The 22,426-nt window shown below is 55.3% G+C and overlaps 1 protein-coding gene across 7 annotated transcripts in view; it reads left to right on the forward strand.

Annotated features, from left to right (window-relative positions):
• Window positions 1–22,426, forward strand: part of ACOT7 (acyl-CoA thioesterase 7) — a 120,615-nt gene that overhangs the window by 85,558 nt on the left and 12,631 nt on the right. For 6 of the 7 annotated variants that reach the window (XM_014862040.3, XM_044769564.2, XM_070511235.1 and 3 more), the window contains 2 exons: window positions 1,512–1,628; window positions 14,892–15,076. In XM_014862040.3, coding sequence (XP_014717526.1) covers window positions 1,512–1,628; window positions 14,892–15,076 — 302 coding nt within the window. Of the gene's footprint in view, window positions 1–1,511; window positions 1,629–13,459; window positions 13,491–14,891; window positions 15,077–22,426 lie in introns of all 7 variants that reach the window. The other variant, XR_006527405.2, reaches the window with a different exon arrangement.

Below are 22,426 nucleotides of genomic sequence, written 5' to 3' on the forward strand. Positions count from 1 at the left end.
GGGGACAGCAGCCAGGGGCTGGGCAGTAGCTGTCCTTTTGAGGGACCCCCGCCAGCCCTCCTCACTTCCCTATGTCACCTGCCTGGCCTGCCCTAAACACAGTTCCACGTGAGCCTGGCTTTCATGAGTGGGATGGAGTCTGTCTTTCTGCCTCTCTCCAGGTTTTTGCAAATCGTTCTGTATCCTAGGGTGAATATGCATAACCTTCTAAGATTTCTGATAGCTGTTAGGTTGATTAGTATCACGTTGTTACCTTTGTAGGTCAAAAATGATTGATTTTGGTGATTTCATGTAGTTCAACCTAATAAAAGATATGATTTAAAATTTTTAAAATGAAGGAAGAAGTACAATATGCATGTTGTGCTGGGGGGGCAAGATTTGGGGGTGGGGGAGTAGCAGGTGTGCAGTCATGATCCCATCAGACTAAAGGGGTGTGGTCAAGAGCCCACAGCGGCTGCAGCCTGAGGTTGTGATGAGACCTTGGCCTCCCGTGAGCCTGCTTTTCTCCTTTTGTTTGTTTTATATAACAGCTTTATTGAGATGCAGTTCACATACCATACAATTCACCCATTTAAAGTGTACAAGTCACTGATCTTTAGTGTATTCACGGTTACACAGCCTTCACCACAACCAATTTTGGAATATTTTCATCACTCCAAAGAGAAACCCCTACTCACATTACAGTCGCTCCCATTTCCCCCTAATCCCCTACTGCTAGGCAACCACTAGTCCACCTCTGACCCTATGGGTTTCCCTGTTCTGCACATTGCAGATGAATGGAGTCAAACAATATCCAGTCTTTTGTGACTGGTTTCTTTCACTCAGCTTAGTATTTTCCAGATTCGTCCATGTTGTAGCATCTGCCAGTACTTCGTGTCTTTTTATGGCCAGATAGTATGCCAGTGTGTGGATCCATCACATTTTCTTTGTCCTTTCATCAGTTGATGGACATTTGGGTTGTTTCCACTTTTTGGCTATTATGAATAATGCTGTTATAAAATCTCTGTACAAGTTTTTGTGTGAAACTGAGTTTTTATTTCTCTTGGGTGTATACCTAGGAGTGGAATTGCTGGGTCATGTGGTAACTTGATGTTTAGCCGTTTGAGAAACTCCAGTCTGTTTCCACAGTGGCTGCACCATTTTCCTTCCCCAGCAGCAGTGTACAAGGGCTCTGATTTCTCCACATTCTCACCAGCACTTATCTGACTTTTTGAGGCAGCCATTCCACTAGCTGTTGTAACCAAACTTTCCTGGCAGGATAAGATATCTGTGGAGTTAGGAAAAGGATTATCATTTTGTTAGCGCCCCAGAACATCAGCCATGGTCGCGAGGAAGCCAGGTTGATGACGTGAGCTTCAGCACGCTCAGATGGTGCCTCCCCGCCCCGGAGCTGGCTGCGCCCCTGCTGCTGGGTAGTAAGAGGGCTTTGGTTTTTACTCCTTGTTTCCAGGATAGCAAATAGCCTCCCCTTCCCTCATATCTAATCTGCCATGTGCCCCTTCTCTGTACAGGTGTCACCATGAAGCTCATGGATGAGGTGGCTGGGATCGTAGCTGCTCGTCACTGCAAGACCAACATAGTCACGGCTTCCGTGGACGCCATTAACTTTCATGACAAGATCAGAAAAGGTAACAGAATCTGCTGACAGAGAGAAGGGGGTGGCTTTGGCTGCTTGGGTCGTTTGCACCAGTTTGCTTTTGGTTCACACACTGTCACTCGGCTGCATTGTCTGCCCATTTGCTGCAAGAAACAGGAAGCCAGAGTCCTGTGCTTTGTCCTTGTTGCTGTGTTTGTGAGGCTAGGGGTCGTTGATTTGATTTTTCAATCTGGTAAAATCTGTACCTCAGATATGATTGGGGCTTTATCCTACTAAAGAGCAGCATGAACTCATTCAAAATGCCCCCTGAACAGAGCCCTACAAAGATCCTGTGAGCACAGTTGCTGTGACAGTTGCCACCAGATCTTGTGGCAGGCACGTTTCTTCTTCAGGGAGGAATAGATAATCCATGATGTAAGTAATGAGGGGGTCGGTGCCGAGAAGCCTGTGGACCACAGTCCTTGGCCAGCCCTGCCCACGCCACCTGGGGCAGCACTGGGGTTTGGTAGTTTTTCCCAACACCCAAATCCAGTCCCAGTGACTTGGCCCCACCCGGAAATGGTGCTTGCCGTCTCTCCAGTGACTTTGCCGGCAGGGGTGGCAGGGCCTCCGCAATGAGCATGGGTGCAGTTCACCATGCTCGTCTCACGTCGTTGCTGGTCTGAGATATAAAGTGAATGTCTCCACCAGACACGTGGTGATTTCTGTTCATGTTGTGTCTTCTGAGATGGGGCTCTGCGCCCATGAAGTGTAGCACTTTGCAGTGGGGTCAGGGCTGCGAGAGCCTGGTATTGATTCTGAAGAAGTCTCACCGTGAAAGCATCTCATTGGAAAAGCTGTGGGGTCAGACCAGCTCCCGGCCGTGGGAGGTGGCAAAGTGGAAGGAAGGCAAGTTGGTCTGTGCTCACCACGGGCCTCGAGAAGCACCGCTCACTCGGTGGAGCAGTCCTGCGTTCAGAACCACAAAGGCCGCGGTCCGGCCCCTGTGCTCTCTCCTGCAGCTGCTCCTGCAGAACACACCTGGCACTTGAAGGCCTGTGTGCTGGGGACAGAGCATCTTGAAATTGGAAAGGTAGGGGCTTGCCTCCCCTCCCTGCCATGATCGAGAGCAGGTTAAGCTTCCCCACGTTGGATCGGGGGTGCTCTTAGCGTGAGGAGAAGGACCGTCTGTGGCACTGTCCCCCTCTGCTCTGCAGCATCTCCTCTTACCTGGTGGGTGTTTGCCACCGATGCAGACCACTGTGTCATTTTAGGATTTGCCCAAAGTAAGTGGGTCTTGTCCATCTTGGCTCCTCCTCTGTGGGCCTTGAGTGTTGTGTGTGGTGGTGGCATAAACGTTTGGGAAAGGAAGAACCCTGTTGTACCACGATTCCATGGCCCTTTTTCTGGAACTCCTCCTGGGTTATTACCATGATCAGAGCTTTGTTGTTAAGCACAACTTGAAAATCCACATGGAAAACACACGTACGTTCCATGGAGCTCGCTCTGTTCAGTGTCTCTTGAATGTCCTTTGAGAACCGCTAAGAAAAGAAGGAGTCTTTCCTAGATAGCCAGCCAATTTCCTCAACATCAGCCCAGTCAGCAAATGTGATCTGCAGCTGCGGGAAGCTCCCAGAGAAGGGGGAGTCAGCCTTGGTTAGCAATGAGAGATTCCTGCCCAGACTGCGCACCCTCAATCCCTTCTGTGACCAGAATTCACTTTCAAGGAAGAACTGAAGGAGGGCCTGGCTGGTACTGGTCAGGAGGAATTATTAATTTTGAGGGAAGTCCGTGAGCTCTAGTGGGAGTAGAGTGCTTTTTCTAGGGATTCATTTGACAACCTAGGAGACGGGTAACTCGTATGTGGAATTGCTTTGACCAAGACTTTTCATTCTAAAAGTTACCCTTATTCCAAAACAGAGGAAGTGATCTCCAGTTTCGAAAGCTGTAATTTTTGGCAGAACATTCTACTGTGAATTGGTTTCCTTCAAGCAGTGAGATTAAGGGTGGGCTGAGTGGGCTTGTCCGGCTACACCTGTGATGCTGAGCCATCCACAGCCCCACCCAGTGCCCCTCAGTGGTGTCACAGCCTTGGCTTTGAGCCCAGGGCCCCAGAGTTGGGCTGGCTGGGCCTTGTGCTCAGGCCTGACCTGGGGAGCCCCAGGGGAGCAGAGAGATTGTTTCTATTTTCTCAGGTCCTATCTTGTTTTGTGTAGAAAGGAATTTGGGCCAAATTAGAATAACGATGATGGAGTCTGGCCTATTTCTGTGCCCGTGTCCTCCAGGGGCCGTTAGACACTGTCACACCTCATTTGTTGTTTTCCAAAGGAATGTCCCCGTGTGAAGTCGTCACCTGTCTCCTCTCTCCTCCCAGCGCACGTGGCTCTATAGAAGAGCCTGCCCGCTTGTTTCCAGGGCGAGGTCTCAGTTGTGGCAGCACACAGGCGGCACCCCCTTCAGAGACAGAATTGTCACATCTTGTCTTCAGTTCCGTGTGGCAGAGGCCTCTGCGGGCACTGCTGCTTTCCACTGGCTCCTTCCCCACGTTCTTTGCTCCTCTAGGGAAATGCAGAGCGAGGCTGGCTAAGCCTGGGGTGATCCTCTGGCTCTGGGTCCTGATGACAGGCGATCCAAGCGTGTCAGAAACTTGCTGAGAGAGATGGGGGATGGATGTTCCCATTGTTCTGCTTGATCTTCTGGTGTGAATCTGCCAAGAATACTGTAAACCCAGGGACTCCCCAGGTGTGGCTTCCAAGCTGCTGCTGTCCTCTGGCCCAGTGCCTTCTCTCACCTTGCAGTTTCACTCTAGAGTAAAGGGGCTGAGGGGGCCAGACCCCTGCTGCCCCTCGGGGTGCAAGGCAGCATTGGCCGGGCCTGGGGACTGCTGGCAGGAACGAAACCCTGGCACGCATGTCCACATGTGGGGCAGTGGCGGAGTTTAGTGCTATAAAGGGCAGTGTGAGTATCCCAGGGCCTCACAACAAATGACCACAAACCGGGGGCTTCAAACAGCAGAAATGTGCTCCTCCCAGTTCTGGAGGCCCGAAGTCTGAGCTCCAGGTGTGGCAGGGCTGCGCCTCCTGCAGCAGGCTCTAGGGGAGGAACCTTCCTTGTCCCCAGCTTCTGGGGTTCCCAGGCACCCCTTGGTTTATGGCCACATCGCTCCAGCCTCTGCCTCCATCTTCACGTGTCCTCCTCCCCTGTCTCTTCTCTTCTTCCGTCTCTTATCAGGACGCTTGTCACAGGATTTAGGGCCCACCTGGATAATCTAGGAGGATCTCTTCGTGAGATCCTTAACTCAATGACGTCTGCAAAGACCTTTATTCCAAATAAGGTCTCAGTCTGAGGTTCTGAATGGACATAGCTTTAGGGGCCACTATTCAACTGCAATGCTCTCTCTCCTTACAACTTAATTCTTTTTTTTTTTTTTTCTATACTTTCAGATTTTCTTAGTTTCTAAATAATGTCCTTTTATTTATTTATTTTTTTTACAGATTTTATTTTTTCCTTTTTCTCCCCAAAGCCCCCCGGTACATAGTTGTGTATTCTTTGTTGTGGGTTCTTCTAGTTGTGGCATGTGGGATGCCGCCTCAGCGTGGTCTGATGAGCAGTGCCATGTCCGCACCCAGGATTCGAACTAACGAAACACTGGGCCGCCTGCAGCAGAGCGCGCGAACTTAACCACTGGACCACGGGGCCAGCCCCTTTACAGCGTAATTCTTGTAGACAGTAGCTCACTTTCACAAAACTATAAGGTTGGTAAACTCTTTTCTGTGCCCCAGGCTGCCTCTTTCCCACCCTTTGCCCACGTGGATGTGGGTCCTTCCCTCGTGAGAGCTGGCAGTAAAGTCAACGCCCAGCCCAGAGAGGGCGTGGCTCTGAGAGTACCCGGCTGTGAGAAGGGCGCTCACACAGTCAGGCGGGGGCAGCCCCACTGGAGCAGAATTGAGAGGCTGTGTGCCTCCCTGGCATGGAGGCACCGATGAAAGACCCAGGAACAAACGAGGAGCCCAGGAAGCAAATGTTTTGTGAAACAAGGAAGCACGGTGGCTTGGACCTTCTTTTTGTTGGGGCATAGAATTAACTCGTTCCTAAGTCCAGTGTAAAACTTAATCCGCATAAGGACTATTTTTTAAGTAGTGATATTTTCATGGAAAAGGTGCCGGCTGGTGGTCATGGGCACATGTGGGCGACTGAGCCGGTGGGCACCCTGGGCTGTGACCATAGTGCAGCAGCTGTCCACAGCCAGCAACTGGCCTGATCGGGCAGCACCCACGCCACTTTGTTTGGGAAATGTTTGCATATCACCTGGTCACCTGCCGTGTCTCAGACACACAGCCCTGGGGGTCCCGTCCATCCCGTACCACCACATATGAGCACCCCTCCTCCTGGTCCTCCTGGGAGGGGTGCCTCCCACCTCCCAAAGGCTGACATGACGCAGTGGGGAAAAGCCCAGAAATTAAGATGCGTTGCCAGCCAAATACCCTGTCTGTGTATGAGTTTCCTGTGGCTGCTATAATCAATTACCACGAACTAGAAGCTTAAAATAACACAAACTCATTCTCTTACGCTTCTGGAGGCTGTAGGGGAGGATCTGTCTCTTTGGCTTGTCAGCTAGTAGAGGCTGCCTGCAGTCCTGGGCTCCTCGGCCCCTCCCTACCGCCACTGCTTCCGTCGCCCCGTCTCCTTATTCTTACTCAGACCTCCTGCCTCCCTCTTAAAAGGACCCTTGTGATGACTTGGGACCACCCAGATAATCCGGAATCATCTCCCCATTTTGAGGTCCTTAATCACATCTGCAAAGTCCTTTTGCCCTGTGAGGTCACATATTCACAGGTTCCCTGGGTTATAACGTGGGCATCTTTGGGGGGCCATTATTCTGACGACCATAGGTGGTGTCTTAGCAGATGAAATATGACTTTCTGACTTACCCATTTCAGCATATTTCATTAGAGAAACAGCTGGAATGGAGAGGAGGCCAGACCTTTGGGTTGACCGGCTTCTTCAGATCTAAGGCAGGAAATTCTTCACTTTATCTCCATTCAGCCTCTGATAAAACTACTTACTGGGAAGAGCAGTCCTTTGTACGTATCAGCCAAATGCCAGGCCCAGCTGTGGCCTCACCTGTCACTTAGATGCAGTGTCCTTCAGGAATCCATGCCTGCAGCTTTGCCTCAGGAAAACTTTGCCCAGAAGGTCAGAAGATGAGTTTGAATTTCAGCCATGAGAGGTGTGTGCTGAGGAGTGAGCGCTCACTACACCCACACTCCTAACACCGCGGGGGCACTTTTCGGGGGCTTGCAGGGGCAACTCTCATCCTTTGGTGACCTGCTCTCTAGTGGGGGAGCACATTTGCTATTTACAAACCAGATTCTTCTAGGATACCGTCAATGCTTGCCTAGACCAGAGGGCCCGTCTCTCTTATACCCTTGCCATCCCCCCGCCACCCCCTTCTAACGCCACCCACATGTTCACTGTCTTTAGTGCCGGTGACCTGTCACTTCTCTGCTCATGGCCTCGATGGCTGCCCATGATACCAAGTTCAGCCCAAGCCCTCCACCTGGTGCTCAAAGTCCACCACGGCCTGTTCCTCCCTCCCACCCGCGTGTCAGCTGGGTTCAGGGTCCTCGGCAGGGGCGTAGTGAGTTAAACTCATGCCAGGCAGTCAAGGTGAAGAAAGAAAGGAGTGCTTTGTCTGTGAGAGTAGGTCGTGCAGACCCTTGACTTGTTAGAAAGTGGGTAATGCCTCCCAGGGCTGCTCACCCAGCAGCGGTGAACTGAGCGCCCTGTGCCAGGATGGGGGCCAGCATTGCTGAGGTGGGGTGTGGTCCACCCGGCAGTGTGCCACGTAACAGGAGCACCAGCATCATTCAGGGCTGATGAAGCTTGAAAATGTGAACTTACTTTTTACATATCACTTGCTCCATCTCTGAATTTTTTTTTTTTAGTTGAGATGTTAAAATGCCAAGGCAACTGTTAAGAAAAGTTAAAGAGTAAATAGTGACCTTCGATACGATGATTTTCGAAGCCTTGGGTAGGAAAACCTAAAGCTGAAGTTTTCTTGTAGAGAAGTGATCTCTCCAGACTATTAAGGTGGAAAATGAAGAATCTTCTAGAAAACGCTTTGGAGTGTGTTATGTAAGAAATACCAAAGTCACTTCACTTTTCTTAAGAAAGTTCACTCTTTTTGGATCTCAAACGCTGAGCTGGTCTTAAAGTTTGAAATACTTGGCAACTTCTCAGCCTTGGTAAGAGCAATGTTTTATTATTCTGTTTTCTTTTCCAAATCCCTGGCATGCTGCTGAAATCTGCCCCTGGAGAGACGACTGTCTGCCGGGGGAGTTTGGGGTGGGCACCTGCCAGCCCTCCGGGGTTGTGCCAGCCCAGGCTGCTCAGCAGTGATTTAAAAGCAGAAATTAGCTGTGATTCACAACTCAGCCCACTGCAGGCACTCCATCTATTTAACTCTGATAGTCCTCACTTTCGAGTGCCAGACATTGTGCTACAGTGCTTTATAGGCTTTACCCCTCACTTGGAGGGGTATACAGTGCCCCTATCCAGTGAGACAGAAACTGTTGTTATCACCATTTTTCCGACCTGGAAACCACCCGTGGCCACAGGGCTGGTCCATGGTGGAGCCGGGAAGGGAGGCCAGACTGTTGGCTCCAGGGTCAGAGCTCTGAGCCCCATACTCTGGGGCCCTCTCACCCCCAGGCTTGAACAACACGGGCATCCACCACTGGGGCCCGGGGTGTCAGCTTCAACCCTCGCTGATCCGCTGCAGCGCCGTCCATGGTTGATGCTCACGCTGGACCCCTGGAGTGGCAGCTGTTCCCCATGCAGCTATGTATGAAACTCTGGGCTTCCTGAAGCAGCCGGAAAACGTGCTAAGGGTTCTCTCAGTTGGGGGTGTCCAGCCCCAAGGAAGGCAGCGCTCTTTTTGTGTCCCTCGCATCCCCCTTAGCCCAGGGAACACCCTCCTGCTGAAGTCAGTCAGTCAGAGGCAGGTAATCCAGTCTCCAAGCTTCACACTCTAGACGTGGCAGCTTTGCCTGCAGGAGCCCACCTGTGCCGTCCCCGACAATGCTCACTAGCCACACTTTACATTCTAATTAAAAGTAAATAAAATGAAAAATGCCATTCCTTGGTCAGTCACACCCTCACACATTTTAAGTGCTCAGTAGCTACCCGTGGCTACCATGTTGGACAACACAAATGGAAAGCATTTCCACCACTGCAGAAAGTTCTGTTGGGCAGCGCTGGCCTCTGGACTGTCCAGCCCTGGTATCTCTCTGGCGTGGCTGCCCGGGGACTGGGTGCTGAGATTGCCCATGCTCTCGGAGGGATGTCCTTATACTCCTGTAGATCGTATAAAGCACTTTAGCACAATGCCTGGTGCCCCAGCGCTCCCTTCAACATGGCGTCGAGACTCCGTCTGAGCCTGATCCAGAGCTGGGCACAGAGCCTTCCCGTGAAGCAACCTCTGCCCACAAAGTCCTGTTCAGTGCTCGGTCTGCAGGGGGCAGCCCCTCAGACCTTGGGGGCCAAGTTGGAATTCACCAAACAAGACCAGCTTCTTAGCTCCTTGTGGGTGCTCCTGGGGCTCTACTCATGAACCCCAGGGAATTCATGAGAGGAATTTAAGCTCCAACTCCCAAATTCAGTTAGGAATCAGATAGTTGGAACCACCAAATAGGCTGACAGAACTTAAAAAATAGAGTACAAATACGTCCCTTCATTTTGGTTGATACTTTTTTGGCCTTTGATGGAACCAGTTAGGCAATCTCCACACTCTGGCACCGAATGTCCTTCCCGCTGGAAGCCCACCAGCTCTGTAACGTGTGGGTGCCGGGCCCTGGCCCAGATGGCCTTAAGATTCATTTGGTTTTCCCTGGAACTTCATTCAAGGTTCCAGATGCTTTTTGCTGCCATAGAATCTCTACTTGAAGCGTGGAAATGTCATGTTAAGTGGTAGAAATGGATGATAGAACTGTTTAAAAATCATGTTCTCTGGGCTTCATGAAGCATTGTGCTCCTAATTTTGTAGTTACTTGTGATTCAGTGTCAGTAACAGCCCTGCATTAAAATTACCCAGTTAGCTTTACCCAGGTAATTGTCTTAGTTTTCTATGGCTGCTGGAACATTTACTAAAAACCTCGTGGCTGAAACAACACAAATTTGTTATCTCACAGTTCTGAGGTCAGGCCCGGGTCTCACTGGGCGAAACTCAGGGTATGGGCCGGGCTGCTTCCTTCTGGAGCCTCTAGGAAAGAATCTGCTTCTTGCCTTCTCCAAATCCTAGAGGCCGGTGCTTTCCCTGGCTTGTGACCCTGTCCCCCATCTTCAAAGTCGGCAGCGCAGCATCCCTCTGACTCTGCTTCCACTGTCACGTCTCCCTGACGCTCCCCTCCTACCTCCCTCGTCCACTTATGAGGACCCTCATGATGACTGTGGGCCCACCTGGATAATCCAGGCCAATCTCCCCGCCTCGGGGTCCTTGGCCTAATCACCTCTGTGGTGTCCCTTTGCCATGTAAGGTGACACCTTCAGAGGTTCTGGGGATTAGCACGAGAATGTCTTTCGGGGCCGTTGTTCCACCTGCCACAGTGGTTAGTAATTCCACTTTCCCAGAGAGGTGGCTAGGGCTCCAGCTCCTTTCTGAGCTCTGCCTTTCCCCTACCCTGTGTCTTACCCTGTGAGTCCTGTGGACAGGACCCTGGCAGAGAACACAGGAGAGCAACAAGTGTTCCTCAGCCCTTGGGGTTTTCAAGGCAGCATGAGAGGAAGTGCCCCTCCCTCCACCCCAAGCCTCCCCAGCTGCAGATATGGGCACCTCTGAGGTTTAGGGGATTGGCAATGGGGGAGTGAGGCAGTGAGCTTCCTGGCTTATCCCCGCCTCCAATGGAGGGTTTGCACTGGAACTCAGGCCCAGAGGGTTCCTTATGTACTTGGGACCTGGGGCCCCGTGAGCACAGCTGAGTCCCCACCTCTCAGACCAGGCTCACTTGCTGGGGATGCTGAGCTGTGGCCCAGTGCACCCCAGTGCAGCAGCATCTCACTGGAGGCTCTGGCACAACTGCTAATCTCCTGGGATCCAGGGAGCACGGGGAGGGTTCTCAAGGCTTCGTTATCCCGCGTTCTTCAGGAGCTGAAAAGATGAAGTCTCCCTTGCCAATGTGACAGCCCATTTTCTTCCTTAGACAGTGTTAGAAGCAGCTTCTTACCCAGTGTAAATGTGCCTGCTGCAGAAAAAGAAAAAGTGGGGTGATTTGTTTTAAATGTCACTTCTTATTACTACCTCGTTTGGTATGAGTCTTTTCAAAAACCCCTTAAGACACAACAGAGCGTCTGCAGGCACACTCTCCCCTTGGGTTTGAGGTGCCTTTCCCCAGAGGGCTGTGATGCGGAAGGGCACTCAGACCCCGCCAGAAATTACTATCCCGGGCTTTTGTCCACATGACCTCAGTGTGGCCACATCTGCAGCCTCACCGTGACCTCCCTGAGATATGGCTACTCCTGTACCCATTTTCAGATGAGGAGACTGAGGCACAGTGAGGTTCCTCGCTTGGCCCTGCCCAGTGGCTGAGCCAGGACTCAAACCCGGGCCCATCAGACCCCAAAGCCTTTGGAACCCAGGGCTCCTCCGCAAGGCACAATAGAGTGCGGGAACCAAGGGCACCCAGAGTGTTGCTCCAGGCCTCAGAGCACCTGCCGTTCACTGAGACACTTCGTGGAGAATGGCTGTATGAGGGCTTTGCATGGCTGTGGTTGATTCAGAGGCTCAGAGGAGAACCAGGAGCTCCCTTCCTGGTCCCCTACCCCGGGATGAGGAGAGTGGCCCCATGCCCCGAGCCTGTCCTAGGTAGGCGCGTGGAACCTAGTGCCGGTGGGAGATGCCATTTCCCACCTTGAGCTGGTCACGTTCCCTCTTCTAAATAGACGAGCTGTCCTCCAGGTGGATTTGGACGTGTGACCTTGTGGGAAAGTCCCCGGGCAGTGTTTCGGCACCTCCACGGCCCCCAGGGCCTTACTCTGAGCGCACAACTGCCGTGGCCCCGTAGGTCAGGCTTGCACAGACAGTGTGTGAAACAAATTGAAGTGAACAAGAACACAAGCTGAACTCAGGCTGGGGTCCTCTTCGCCTCAGATGGGCCCCCCAGTATCCCAGGCCAAGGTTGAGGCTGGCCCAGCATGCACATGGTGAGCCACCTTGCATCTACCCTTCCCGTGTTCCTGGTGTGTGTGTCCTCTGCCCCAGCCCCGTGCCTGGGGGGAGGGATGGAAGCGCCAGACCTTGTGGCCATGCTGGGCTCTGAGGGCAGCCACATGGCTTGATGAGGTGAAGCATCTGCAGGAGGGTCCCCATCCATCTGGAGTCTGCAGTGGCTGGTGTCCACACATGAACCACATCCCCACGGGCCATATGTTGGTTCAGGGGCGATGGGGTGCCTGCTCTTGTGGGCTTCCAGGCTGGGAGGGAGATGGACCTTAGTCAAACAGACAAGCGATGAATGGGCAGGTACCAATGGAGGTGAGTGCTCTGAAGGCGAGGAACTCTGTTCTAGAAAGGTTGTGATGGGGGAGCCCAAAGTCTGCTGGGCTGTGTCCCCTGAAGAAGGGGTACCTGGGCTGTGCAGAGTGTGGGCCTGGCCAGCACAGGGGCAGGGACAGAGGGAGGCTGGAGGCGCTGGGAGCTTTCCATAGCTCATGGAAGGCCGGAATGTGGAGCAAGGGGCAGCGTGGAGGGGGTCTGTAGAGTTGAGGTGTTTGTTCTCGTAAACCTGAGACCCATCCCTGGCAACCCTCCCCACCACAGGCTCACTGCCCTGCACTCTTGGATGCTGAGGGAGGTGGCGATGTTGCAGTGGCTGGTAGGAGCCTGAGGAGGCAGGAGGTGAGGCATTTGGCATGAGCCTTCCAGGCACTTGGGAGCTGACAAATAGTGGTTGTGGCTGGAGCTGCCCCAAGGTGCCTGTGCCCCCCTTTGCCAACGACTGACTGAAGACCCTGGGGCCGTGTGGGGTGCACTTTCCGAGACAAGGGTCAGGGAGAGGGGAGGCCCTCGGCCAGGAAGTGGCCTTAGAAGCTTTGGAGTCTCCTGGTAACGCCAGAACTGGGACTTGTCAGTTTCTAATAAAGTCCCAGCCCCTCGATTACCCAGCCAGGTTCCCAGCTTTCAAGCGTCTCCCTGCGGCCGGCCCCCCAGCGTTAAAGCCTGTGGCTTGTTGCTATCTCTGAAGATGAAAAGACCGGGATTTGGGCTGTACTTGAGATTTTCATGACTCTTAGGAGGGGATTGTTGTATTTTGTACCATAAATGGCACTTGAGGCAGGTTCTCTCTTTGTTGTTGTGTCTAATGCTCTTCATCGACCGACTTCATTGTTTGAAATCATTTTTGATTAAAGTTAGAAGTTTCTTCAGGTTCCTAATCCAGAAATTAGACATGAGCAGCCATGAGTTTGCCATGGCAGTTGGGGGACACTTTACTGGAACACGAGGAGGGGCACACCCCTGTCCTTCTCCGAAACAAACGGTCAGTGTCCAAAGCGTCCGGAATGTTCTGTCCCTGCAGCAGCACCCTGAGGGCGGCCCCATGTCCACACCCCTTGGCCAGGGAGTCCTTGTTGCCCTCATGGGAAAGACTTGTCCCTGCTTCTCGGCTCACGGCCCCTGAGTCTTATGGTCATGGATGAGAGGGGGAGGCCTGATGGGGAGGACCCTCGGGAACGACCCCTCACCCTGCCTGCTCCCTGGCTGGGAAGTGGGCCCTTTGTGTTCCCCATCCCCAGAATGTGCCCTGGGTGCTTTGCAGGTGACTCTGTGCCCTTATAGCTCACATAATGCCACTTGTCACTGACCACATGGCCTTCCTTCCCTCTCAGAATTGGCCGTATCCGACATGAAGGAGTCCCTGTAAGTATAAAGTTGAATGTGGCATAGAACATTCTGGTACTTTATAACATGGAATAACCGCTCCTGCTTCTGGCCTGCCCACACACTCACCCCTAACAGTCACTGCGCTGCCCTGACTTGTCTGTCTTCCTGGGTCTCTAAAATGTCTTGTGGAGCCTGTCTCCATGGAGCTCGGACATCGGAGTTCCTGGGGTCCCTGCAGCCAGCACTGCTTCCAGGGAGCAGGTGCCAGCATTAGGGGCACTGTCGAGTACCTTCCCTACCAGGCACGAGGCTCAGCACCTGGCTTGTTTCATGCTATCCCCATAGTTACCCCATGAGGCAACTCAGGTCCGTTTATAGATAAATACTGAACTTCGTGAGATTAAGGGATTAAGTAGAAGAAAGGGAGGGCCAAGGCCAGGCAGGAGGCAGGAACCCATGACCTGGAGGGTGGGGCAGCCCACCTGCCAGGGTGGATATTCGGGACCCCAGTGGTGTGAGGAGTGCAGAGAGGTTGGGTTGGGGTTGAGGGAGAGAAGGACACCTAGGACAGTGTTATGGGAACGTGTGACTTTGGACTTTGTCATAAGCAACAAGGGAACCAAGCAGGCAGGTGCTGAGCTCTGGGGACTCTGACCAAGGACAGGGCATGGAATGTCATGTCGTAGGAAGGCAGATTGTCTGCAGCCGAAAGGAGAGCTCTGGTCCCGTGGGCAAGATGATAGAGAGAAGCAGAGCCTGACAGGACAGACACAGTCCCACCTGGACGGAGGGGTAGAAGGCCGTGAGCTGAAGTGGCAGTGGCTCTAGGAGGGCAGAGGACCATGGTCAGTGTGACAGCTTGGCCCGACAAAGCATCCAAAGCTTCTATCAGACCAGCATCAGAAACGCAGCCAGGGAGCTGGAAGGGGCCAGGGAAGGTGGAAGAAGGTTTGTTAATGGTGCTCACAGCAACGTGGTGGGGCAGCTGTGGCTCCAGCGGGCACAGGGAAGGCCAAAGCGTGGACAGCGCAGGCTGCAGATTTGGCCTTACCCTGAAAGGGAGGGAGCCCGCTCACACCCTGGAGCTCCCTGAAAGCAGGTTGGGGTCTTGCCCCTGAGGTGTGGGCGTGACCGGAAGCATTCTTCCAGCAGAAGCTGTGACTGGGGGTCAGGAGGGGCTCAACGATGGCCACTAAGATACCTTCAACTCATAAACATGTAAATGATGAAAGTAAGCATCTGCTTTCTGCTCACTAGAAAGATAAACATTCAGAGGCTACTAATGTTTTGTCGTTTCAATGTCATAGTAGTTTTTAAAACGGTCCGTTATCTAACTGGATGTCTGAACGTCCTCAGTAATGCTAACATTTGCTCCCTCCCTGCCCAGCCCGGCCCCTCCTCCTGCTGCCCCCCTAACCCACGGTCTGTGCTCCGCAGGGTGTGTCATCACCATCTCTGGGCGCATGACCTTCACAAGCAACAAGTCCATGGAAATCGAGGTCCTGGTGGATGCTGACCCTGTGGTGGACAACTCGCAGAAGCGCTACCGGGCTGCCAGCGCCTTCTTCACCTACGTGTCCCTGAGCCAGGAGGGCAAGCCACTGCCCGTGCCCCAGCTCGTGGTGAGTGATCACCTCTGGCCCGTGTGTCCTCGGGATGTCCCGCACCGGGCTGACCCGGTCTGCACTCACTGGCTCGTAGGAAAACTGAGTCACATGAGCCCATTCTGGGCAGCTGGGCCCCACTCAGCTCCCAAAGGGTCAGAGCAGGGCCCAGGCCTGGCTGCTCCCTGGACCAGTGACCTTGGCTGTGGTACAGGTCAAACATGAGAGCCTTTCTCTGTGGACTGTGGGGTGGGACTGGGCAGACAGGATGAGAGAGACCCCTATGAGCTGCTTGAAATTGGCATTTCCTCTCCAGGGTGAGGGCAGTGCCTTGGGGCTCCTGATGCTGTGTACAAATGCTAGACTAGGGATGAGGACCCCCCTGAGGGCTGGGCTCTCCAGGAGCCCTTGGCTTCTGTGTCCTGCGAGATGTGGATCAAGGCAGACCCTGCACCTCGGGGCTGGGCCTCTGGGCCTTGTGGCGTTTGCCTGCCTCGGCCACCTGGCTGGGCTCTGCCCTTGGTGTGCGTAGATAGGTGCTTGGCCACACAGCCTCACACGTGGGCTGCTGCCACTGGGAGCCCACGTCCTCTGAGCTCTACCCAGAGACCGTGAGGGTCTCTGGCCCAAGCAGAGACCATGGAGGGTTACAGCCACCAGCACTGGACCGCCGTCCTGGGGCTCTGCAGCCTGAGGTCTAAGATGAGCACAGTTCCAGAGGCTACTGTTTGGGTGGAGGCTCCAGGAGGGCTAGAGGTGTGGCCTTGCTAGCATTTTCCTAACCTGGTAAACAGAAGGCTGGATCCAAGGAACATGTAATACTTTCCCTCCCTCTTGCCGCACAGCCCCCATCTCAGCTCCTGACACCCCCAGTCCCCCCTGGCTCGAGGCCACAATTGCAGGAGACTTCCTGGCTCCCAGCCCCCTCATGCCCACCCCTGCCCAGTCCTGGCGTTACTGCCTCTCTCCTGGCCCCCAGGCCTCTGGTGGCACCTGGAGCCACCACAGCCTCCTCCCTGGTCCTTCTCTCCCTCTCTTACACTCACACATACTCCGTTCTTCACAGCATCAGAGTGATCTCTTTTTTAACTCTTCAGATCTTGTCACCTCCCTGCTGAAAGCTTTAGTGCATTCAGAATAAATTCCAAGCTCCTGGCCTCACGGTGAGGCTCCACGTGCCCTGCCACCCACCCGCCTGCTCCCTGCCTGTCTGGAGCCCCTATACAGACACACCTTCAGGGCTGAATCCTCCTCACCCAGGTCTGGGCCTGATGTCGCCTCCTCCGAGGAGCCCCTGACCTCCCATCCAGAGTGCCCCACAGTCCTCTCTAGTCTCATACCTGCCCCGTCCTTCTCCAAATAACCACCACCTACCCCAGCTTAGGTTTGCCGGTCATTTGCTAATTGCCCATCTCCCCCACAGGACTGAGCTTCATGAGGGCAGGAGCATATGTGCTCCTACTGGGTCGCTAGGGCCTGGAACAGTCTTGGCACTTAGTGGGTGTTCTCTGAAAATGCATGAACCCTGCTGTGTGGAAGGCCTGCCCGAGCGTAAAACCACGATGCGGAGGGGAGATGGGCGGTGTGGGCGCTCGGAGGAGCAGGGGTAGTTTGCTAGGCCTCTGGCCTTTGGGCTGCGGAGGAGGGTGTGGGCAGGAGCCCCCAGGACAGCTGGTGGGGCTGGGGCACTGTTGAGAGATCCCAGGAGCTAGAATCCCAACACTTTGGCAAGTGCTGGCCACAGGGAAGCCTGAGAGTTGGGGTGCCAGAGGCAGCTGAGGTTCAAGGTAGTGAACGGGAAGATGGTGAGTGGTTGATGAGGATGCTGGGCTGAGAAGTGCTCAGTAATTGTGGATTGAATGAACGCACGAAGGACGCTTCCAAATTTCCCTTGAGGCTGACGATGGTTTTATAATAACCCTCACGAATTCCTTACCAATGCCAGTCAGGGTGAGTGCCTCACCTGGAGTGTGTCCTGGGGCCTGCCAGCTCTGAGCCCTCGGCTTGCTTCTCTCAGCCAACCTCTCCCAGCTCTGGGGCGGGGCCCCCCTGCTCAGTACTCCATTACACGGGTGAAGACCCCCTCAGACCAGCAAGACTGAGGCGCTTGTGGAAGGTCACACAGCTAGTCCTTGAGGAGCCTGGGTTTGGATCCAGCACGCAACTTTCTGTTGCTGTGTGGAGAAAGCCTCCGTTCAGGCTGCTCCTGATTTCTCCCTGAGCCAGACCCCATGTCTGTCACTGGGGCAGCCCTTCCAGGGCCAGGAGGAAACGGGAACCCAGGGCTATAGTCAGAGCTTCCTGCCCTCTGTGGGGTGAGGGAGAGGGGGGCAGAGTGGCCTGGGCAGGGTGGGTCTCTCGAGCACCTGGCGCTTTTGTGGAAGCGGCTGGATAGGCGGCTCAGCCCCCTGCCAGTCTGAGCGCTGCTCCAGCAGTGCCCCCAGGCCCCCTGCCCTGCAAACCTGCTCCCCATGCAGCGCCTGTGCCTCCTGGAGGGGGGTCTGTGCTGAGAGCCTCAGCAGTGAACAAACAGACCTCATTAAGAGCTCACTTCCTCCCCGAGGCTGGGAGCGAGGCCCATGTGCCTCTTCCCCTGGCTGGCCGGCCCCTGACCTGGGCGAGAGTGCTTCTCAGTGGCAGCTCAGGCCCCTCTAGGAGCCTCCGGAGCTGCTCACCTGTCCCTGCTCCTTCCTTCCTGGGCCTCATGGGCCCTGCGGGGGCAGCACCCAGTGTGGCAGCCACTGTGATCCGAGCCTCCACTGTGGCTGGAGGAGCCTCAGCTGCCCACAGGGCCCCCTCGTGTCACTCCCCCTCCCCTGCGGCCCCTCCCTCCACTCGCTCTTTGCCGGGGTTGGGTCCCACTTGGGGCTCCAGTGAGTCAGGTGGCAGATCATGAGATCCCTCAGGATGTGGGGTGGGGCGGGGTATGCACAGAGGAGGGTTGTGAACCGGGCCTTGAAGGATAAGGGGGTTCAGCTGGGTTGAGAGGAATGATGCGGTGAGAGCCGGGATGGGGAGCCGTCCTTAGGCAGCCACCCCGGCACTCCATTTCCGACATGCCTGTCACCTCCCATGTAGGACTCTCAGCTGGGCCTTCCCCTACTTGGGGCTTGTGGGGCACGGGTTCCCCTGTCAGGCTGGGGGCGCTCTCGGCCTTCTCCTCTTCCTCCACATGTCTCCAGCCCTGCCACAAGCCCCACAGCCCTCACCCTCAGCCTGTTTTGGGGTGTAGGACCTCCCTGTTGAAGCCTTGCTCCTCCCCTCATCTCCTAACCCATACACTCCCCCTGTGCTTTTCACCTGCCCCTCTCCAGGTGGGGAGCCCCACACAGCACTTCTGACTTGAGCCTAAGGGGGCCTCCTTTGCCCCGTGTACAGGGACTGGGGGTGCCCGTCCTCACCCCAAACCCCCACCCAGTGCCTTGGCAGGACGGCTTCCGCCCACACCTGACCTTCCCAGCCTTGACCTCTGCAGCCCCGCTCTCTGGGGCTGAGACGGCTTCCTCTCAGGGCCTTGCCTGCTCCCATGGCCCTTAAGTGCAGGCTTGCCCTGGTTCTCACCTGGACTTTCATCTCGTCTCTTTCCATATGGTCACAGTGCGCCTTGAGGACACCGGTCAGCAAGGCTGCCCCCAACATCTCTGTCCTGGATGCTGAATTCTACCACACACAGGCACATCCTTGACTCTCTCCTCCCTGCCTCCCCGCCTCCCCACCTCCCCGCCTCAGGGCTCCAGCAGGGTGGCCAGACCCAAGGACACTCTCTGTCTTTATCTCGCTGGCCTGTCTCTGGCTTTGGCATGACTCACTGGGCCTCAGTGAGGCCTGCGCTCCCTTGACTTCGGACTGCACTGTCCAGGCAGCCACCCCATGGTCCCCTTGGTGTGAGGCTTCAAGGCCCTGGCCTGCACCCTCCCCCGTTCCTGGGCGGTTGGGTCCAGGCCCTGCCGCGGCATCGCCTGTGTTTGCATTCACTCCCCAGCCGACTTTGCCAGCAATGCCCCCTCCACAGGGTTTCCACAGGCATCTCAGACAGATCTTCCCAAAGTGCAGTCGTTATCCCCCGCCCCCCAGGTCTCACTCCTCCTTGTGTGTTCCCTCTCTCGGTGAGTCTGAGAGGACCTGCTGGCTCCTCTCTTCTGCTCAGCCCCCACGCCCACCGTCTCTGGACCCTGTCCCAGTGCTGGATCCCTGCTCAGCCCCGAGCTGCACTCCCTCCTCCGTTCCTCCTGCCCTTGATCCGACTCTACCCTGCAGCTGAGTGAGTTTGTTAAAACCAAAGGGATTCGCCTCCTCTCCTGCCTAAAGTGCTCAGCGGCTCCTCAATGTCCCCTGGCATGGGGTCCAGCCAAGCCAGGCTTCTCTGTTCTTCAACCTCCAAACTCATTCCTGCTTCGGGGCCTTTGCACCTGCTGCTCCTCTTCCTCAGTCCCTCAGAGTCGGGACCAGCTCTTTGCACTGTTTCGCAGATATTTCCTCCTTAGTTGGCCTTCCCTCACCCTCCAGATAAAGCATGACTCCCCCCCGCCCCGCGCCAGTCTTTCCCGTCACCACGCCGTTTCTTCAGGCACTCAGTACCACCTGAGATCGTCTGGTGTGCACAGGCATCAGTTTAGTATCCACCCCCTGGCCCAGAATGACTCCAGGACTCCCGCGGAGTGGGGCTCAGGACATGTGTGGTAGCGATTCACAGACTTGCTCACGTCTCTGTCCCACGAGTCAGTGCTCCGCCAGTCCATCGCAGCGGCAAGTGCAGGTCCCTGAAGACTCCACGGCTACCTCCCTATGCTGTTGGTCCGGCGGTGGGAGCGGGCATCCTGCTGTCTGCGTTCTGATTGGGATTCTTTTTTTTTTTTTTTTTTTGAGGGAGATTACCCCTGAGCTAACTACTGTCAATCCTCTTTCTTCTGAGGAAGACTGGCCCTGAGCTAACATCTGTGCCCATATTCCTCTACTTTATATGTGGGATGCCTGCCACAGCATGGCGTGCCAAGTGGTACCATCTCCGCACCCGGGATCTGAACTGGCGAACCCCGGGGCACCGAGAAGCAGAACGTGCGCACTTAACAGCTGTGCCACCGGGCCGGCCCCTGATCAGGACTCTTAACGTGCTAGTTGTGTGACCTCAGGCACGTGCTTTCTGTGTGGCTCAGTTTCCTCAATTGTATAGTGGTGACGGCCCTAGTACACACCACAAAGGGCAAGTGAGAATTCTGTAAGCTAATTTCTATCAGGAGCTCCAAAGGTGTCTGCTGCTGTTCACTGTTCTTTCCTAGAGCCGCCCTCCCAGCAGAGCAGACCATGGCCAGTAGGGAAAACAGAGGATGTCGGGTGGCGGCAAGGGCCGTGAGGGAGAAGCGGGAGGTGAGGATCAGCTTTTGCTGGGGGAGCAGTTGCAAATTCCATAGGTTCCCTGCGAGCAGGGCCTCGGTGAGAGCCCTGCCTTCAGGTCAGGCCTGGAGCTGGGGGCAGAGGGGGCCGTTGCTTGGAGACCATCCATGTGAAAGGAATCAGGAAGTTTCAGGGCGGCAGGCAGGAGCTGGCTGCCTGTAACGGGAGCGAAGGGGGCAGTAACCCCCGGAGGCCACCCAGCTGGAGGCAGGGACCTGCGGGGATCCCCACTTGGGCGTAAGACCAAGGATAGCCAAGGAGTTGGGACCATCTTCATTTTGAAAAGGCGTCTAGAGAAAATGCAGATTGCTGGGTGTTCTGGCAAGGTCTGCAATCCTGGCTGCTGGCAGGTTGTAAGGTGTCCCTCCCAGGAATCCAGCAGCTGCCGCAGCTGTGCCTGCTACCCTCGCCTTACACGTACCCCAGGAGTCAGCCATCTGGGGAGACCACTGCCGCAGCCAGCAGGGGTCGGCAGCATGTGGGCTCTGTGAGAAGGGCCTCAGCGCCCCCGGGGTCCAGTCTGCCATGGAGAGTGGCCTGCAGTCAAGGAGCCCTTTGTGGGGGGACCTAGGACCTTCCAGAGCTGGGAAGCAGCCCTGGAGTGGGGCCAGTTTCTGTCCCCAAGAGACTTTGTGTGCCCTTTCCAGAAACCTGTGGCCTGGAGGGTGGTGGAGGAGGTGCTAGGGCACAGGGGGGCTGCAGCGGGGTGGGGTGCTGGGCAAAGAGACCTGCTAGAGTGAAGGGGACCGTGACTGAATCTTGCTGCTGGCCACACCTTCCCGCCGGCCAGCTTCATGTCGATCCAGGCTATTTCTCGCTAATTAAATATAATCTTTGATTCTTTAGCGAGGTGTCCTGGGGCCCACTGATTTTGATAAAAATAGCCTCTGGTGGGAAAAGTGGTCAGACTCCCCAGAGAGGGCTTTTCAGCTCCGGCCTGGCCCCCGTGGTGCTCACTGTGGGGCTGCCAACATGAGCGTCGTCTGTCTCTCAGAGCATACTTGTGCTCCGAGAGGCCTACATGCGTGTGCCCGCGGTGGGGGCGCAACCGTCCTCCCCTCCCCGCCTGCCCCCTGTTGTCAGCAATTCTTCAACCTCCTGTCTATTTGTAGCTCCCATCCCCAGGGCCCGGCTGACACGGAAGGCAGTGTAGCTGTTTGGAGTTTTTCTTGATGAATATTTTATGCTGGGGAGGGCCTGCTGCACCGTGTCCTGGCAGCTGCCAGCACCTTCCAGGCTAATTGTTAGAAGAGGCAAATGTGGAGTGTGGAGCCAGGCTGCTGGTCTGGACACCAGGCCCAGGCCCAGGCCCTGCCAGCCACCCTGCCTCCCTCTAAAGGCCTCCCTGTGGTTGTGCCCGCTGACCTCTAGGGTGTGGGACAAGCCCCAGACCACCGACCAGAGCTGGAAAGGTGGCCAGTGCAGATGGACATGGGGGGAAACCACCACGTGGCTCCTTGGGGACCTGGCCCCGGATTGGCCGCAGCACCACCTATGATTTTTTCCAGCCTGGGTGTGGGAAGCCTCTTCAGTCTCCAGGAACGTGAGAACCGAGTCGTGTCTGTTGAAGCCAGAGCGAGCGCCGTCCCTGGTGCAACACCTGCCCCTTCTCTGCTTCAGACGTGGTGCTGCAGCCCCTGAGGGCCCCAGGGAAACCCCGGGTGTCATTGGAGCCCGTGTGAGAACGGAGGTGTTAGCATCCTGGACTTGCATGAGGAGGAAGTGTGTAGACGCCAGGCAGAGTAGGGGAGGGGTCACCCCCACCCCGGACACCTGGGCGGCCTGGAACACATCCCAAGCACATAGTCGATGTGGGTTTTGAGAGTGCTAATACAGCTGCTTCTGTGGATTGTTTGGAAAATGAATGTTTTCTCTGATGGGCTGAGGCCCAACTGCACAGCCACATCGTTTGGGGACAGTGGGGCAGTCACTGCTCCCAGAAGACCCAAACTGAAGAGCAAGCCTGCCCCATCGTGG

The sequence above is a fragment of the Equus asinus genome, chromosome 5 (assembly GCF_041296235.1).
Source record: "Equus asinus isolate D_3611 breed Donkey chromosome 5, EquAss-T2T_v2, whole genome shotgun sequence".
Lineage (NCBI taxonomy): Eukaryota > Metazoa > Chordata > Mammalia > Perissodactyla > Equidae > Equus > Equus asinus.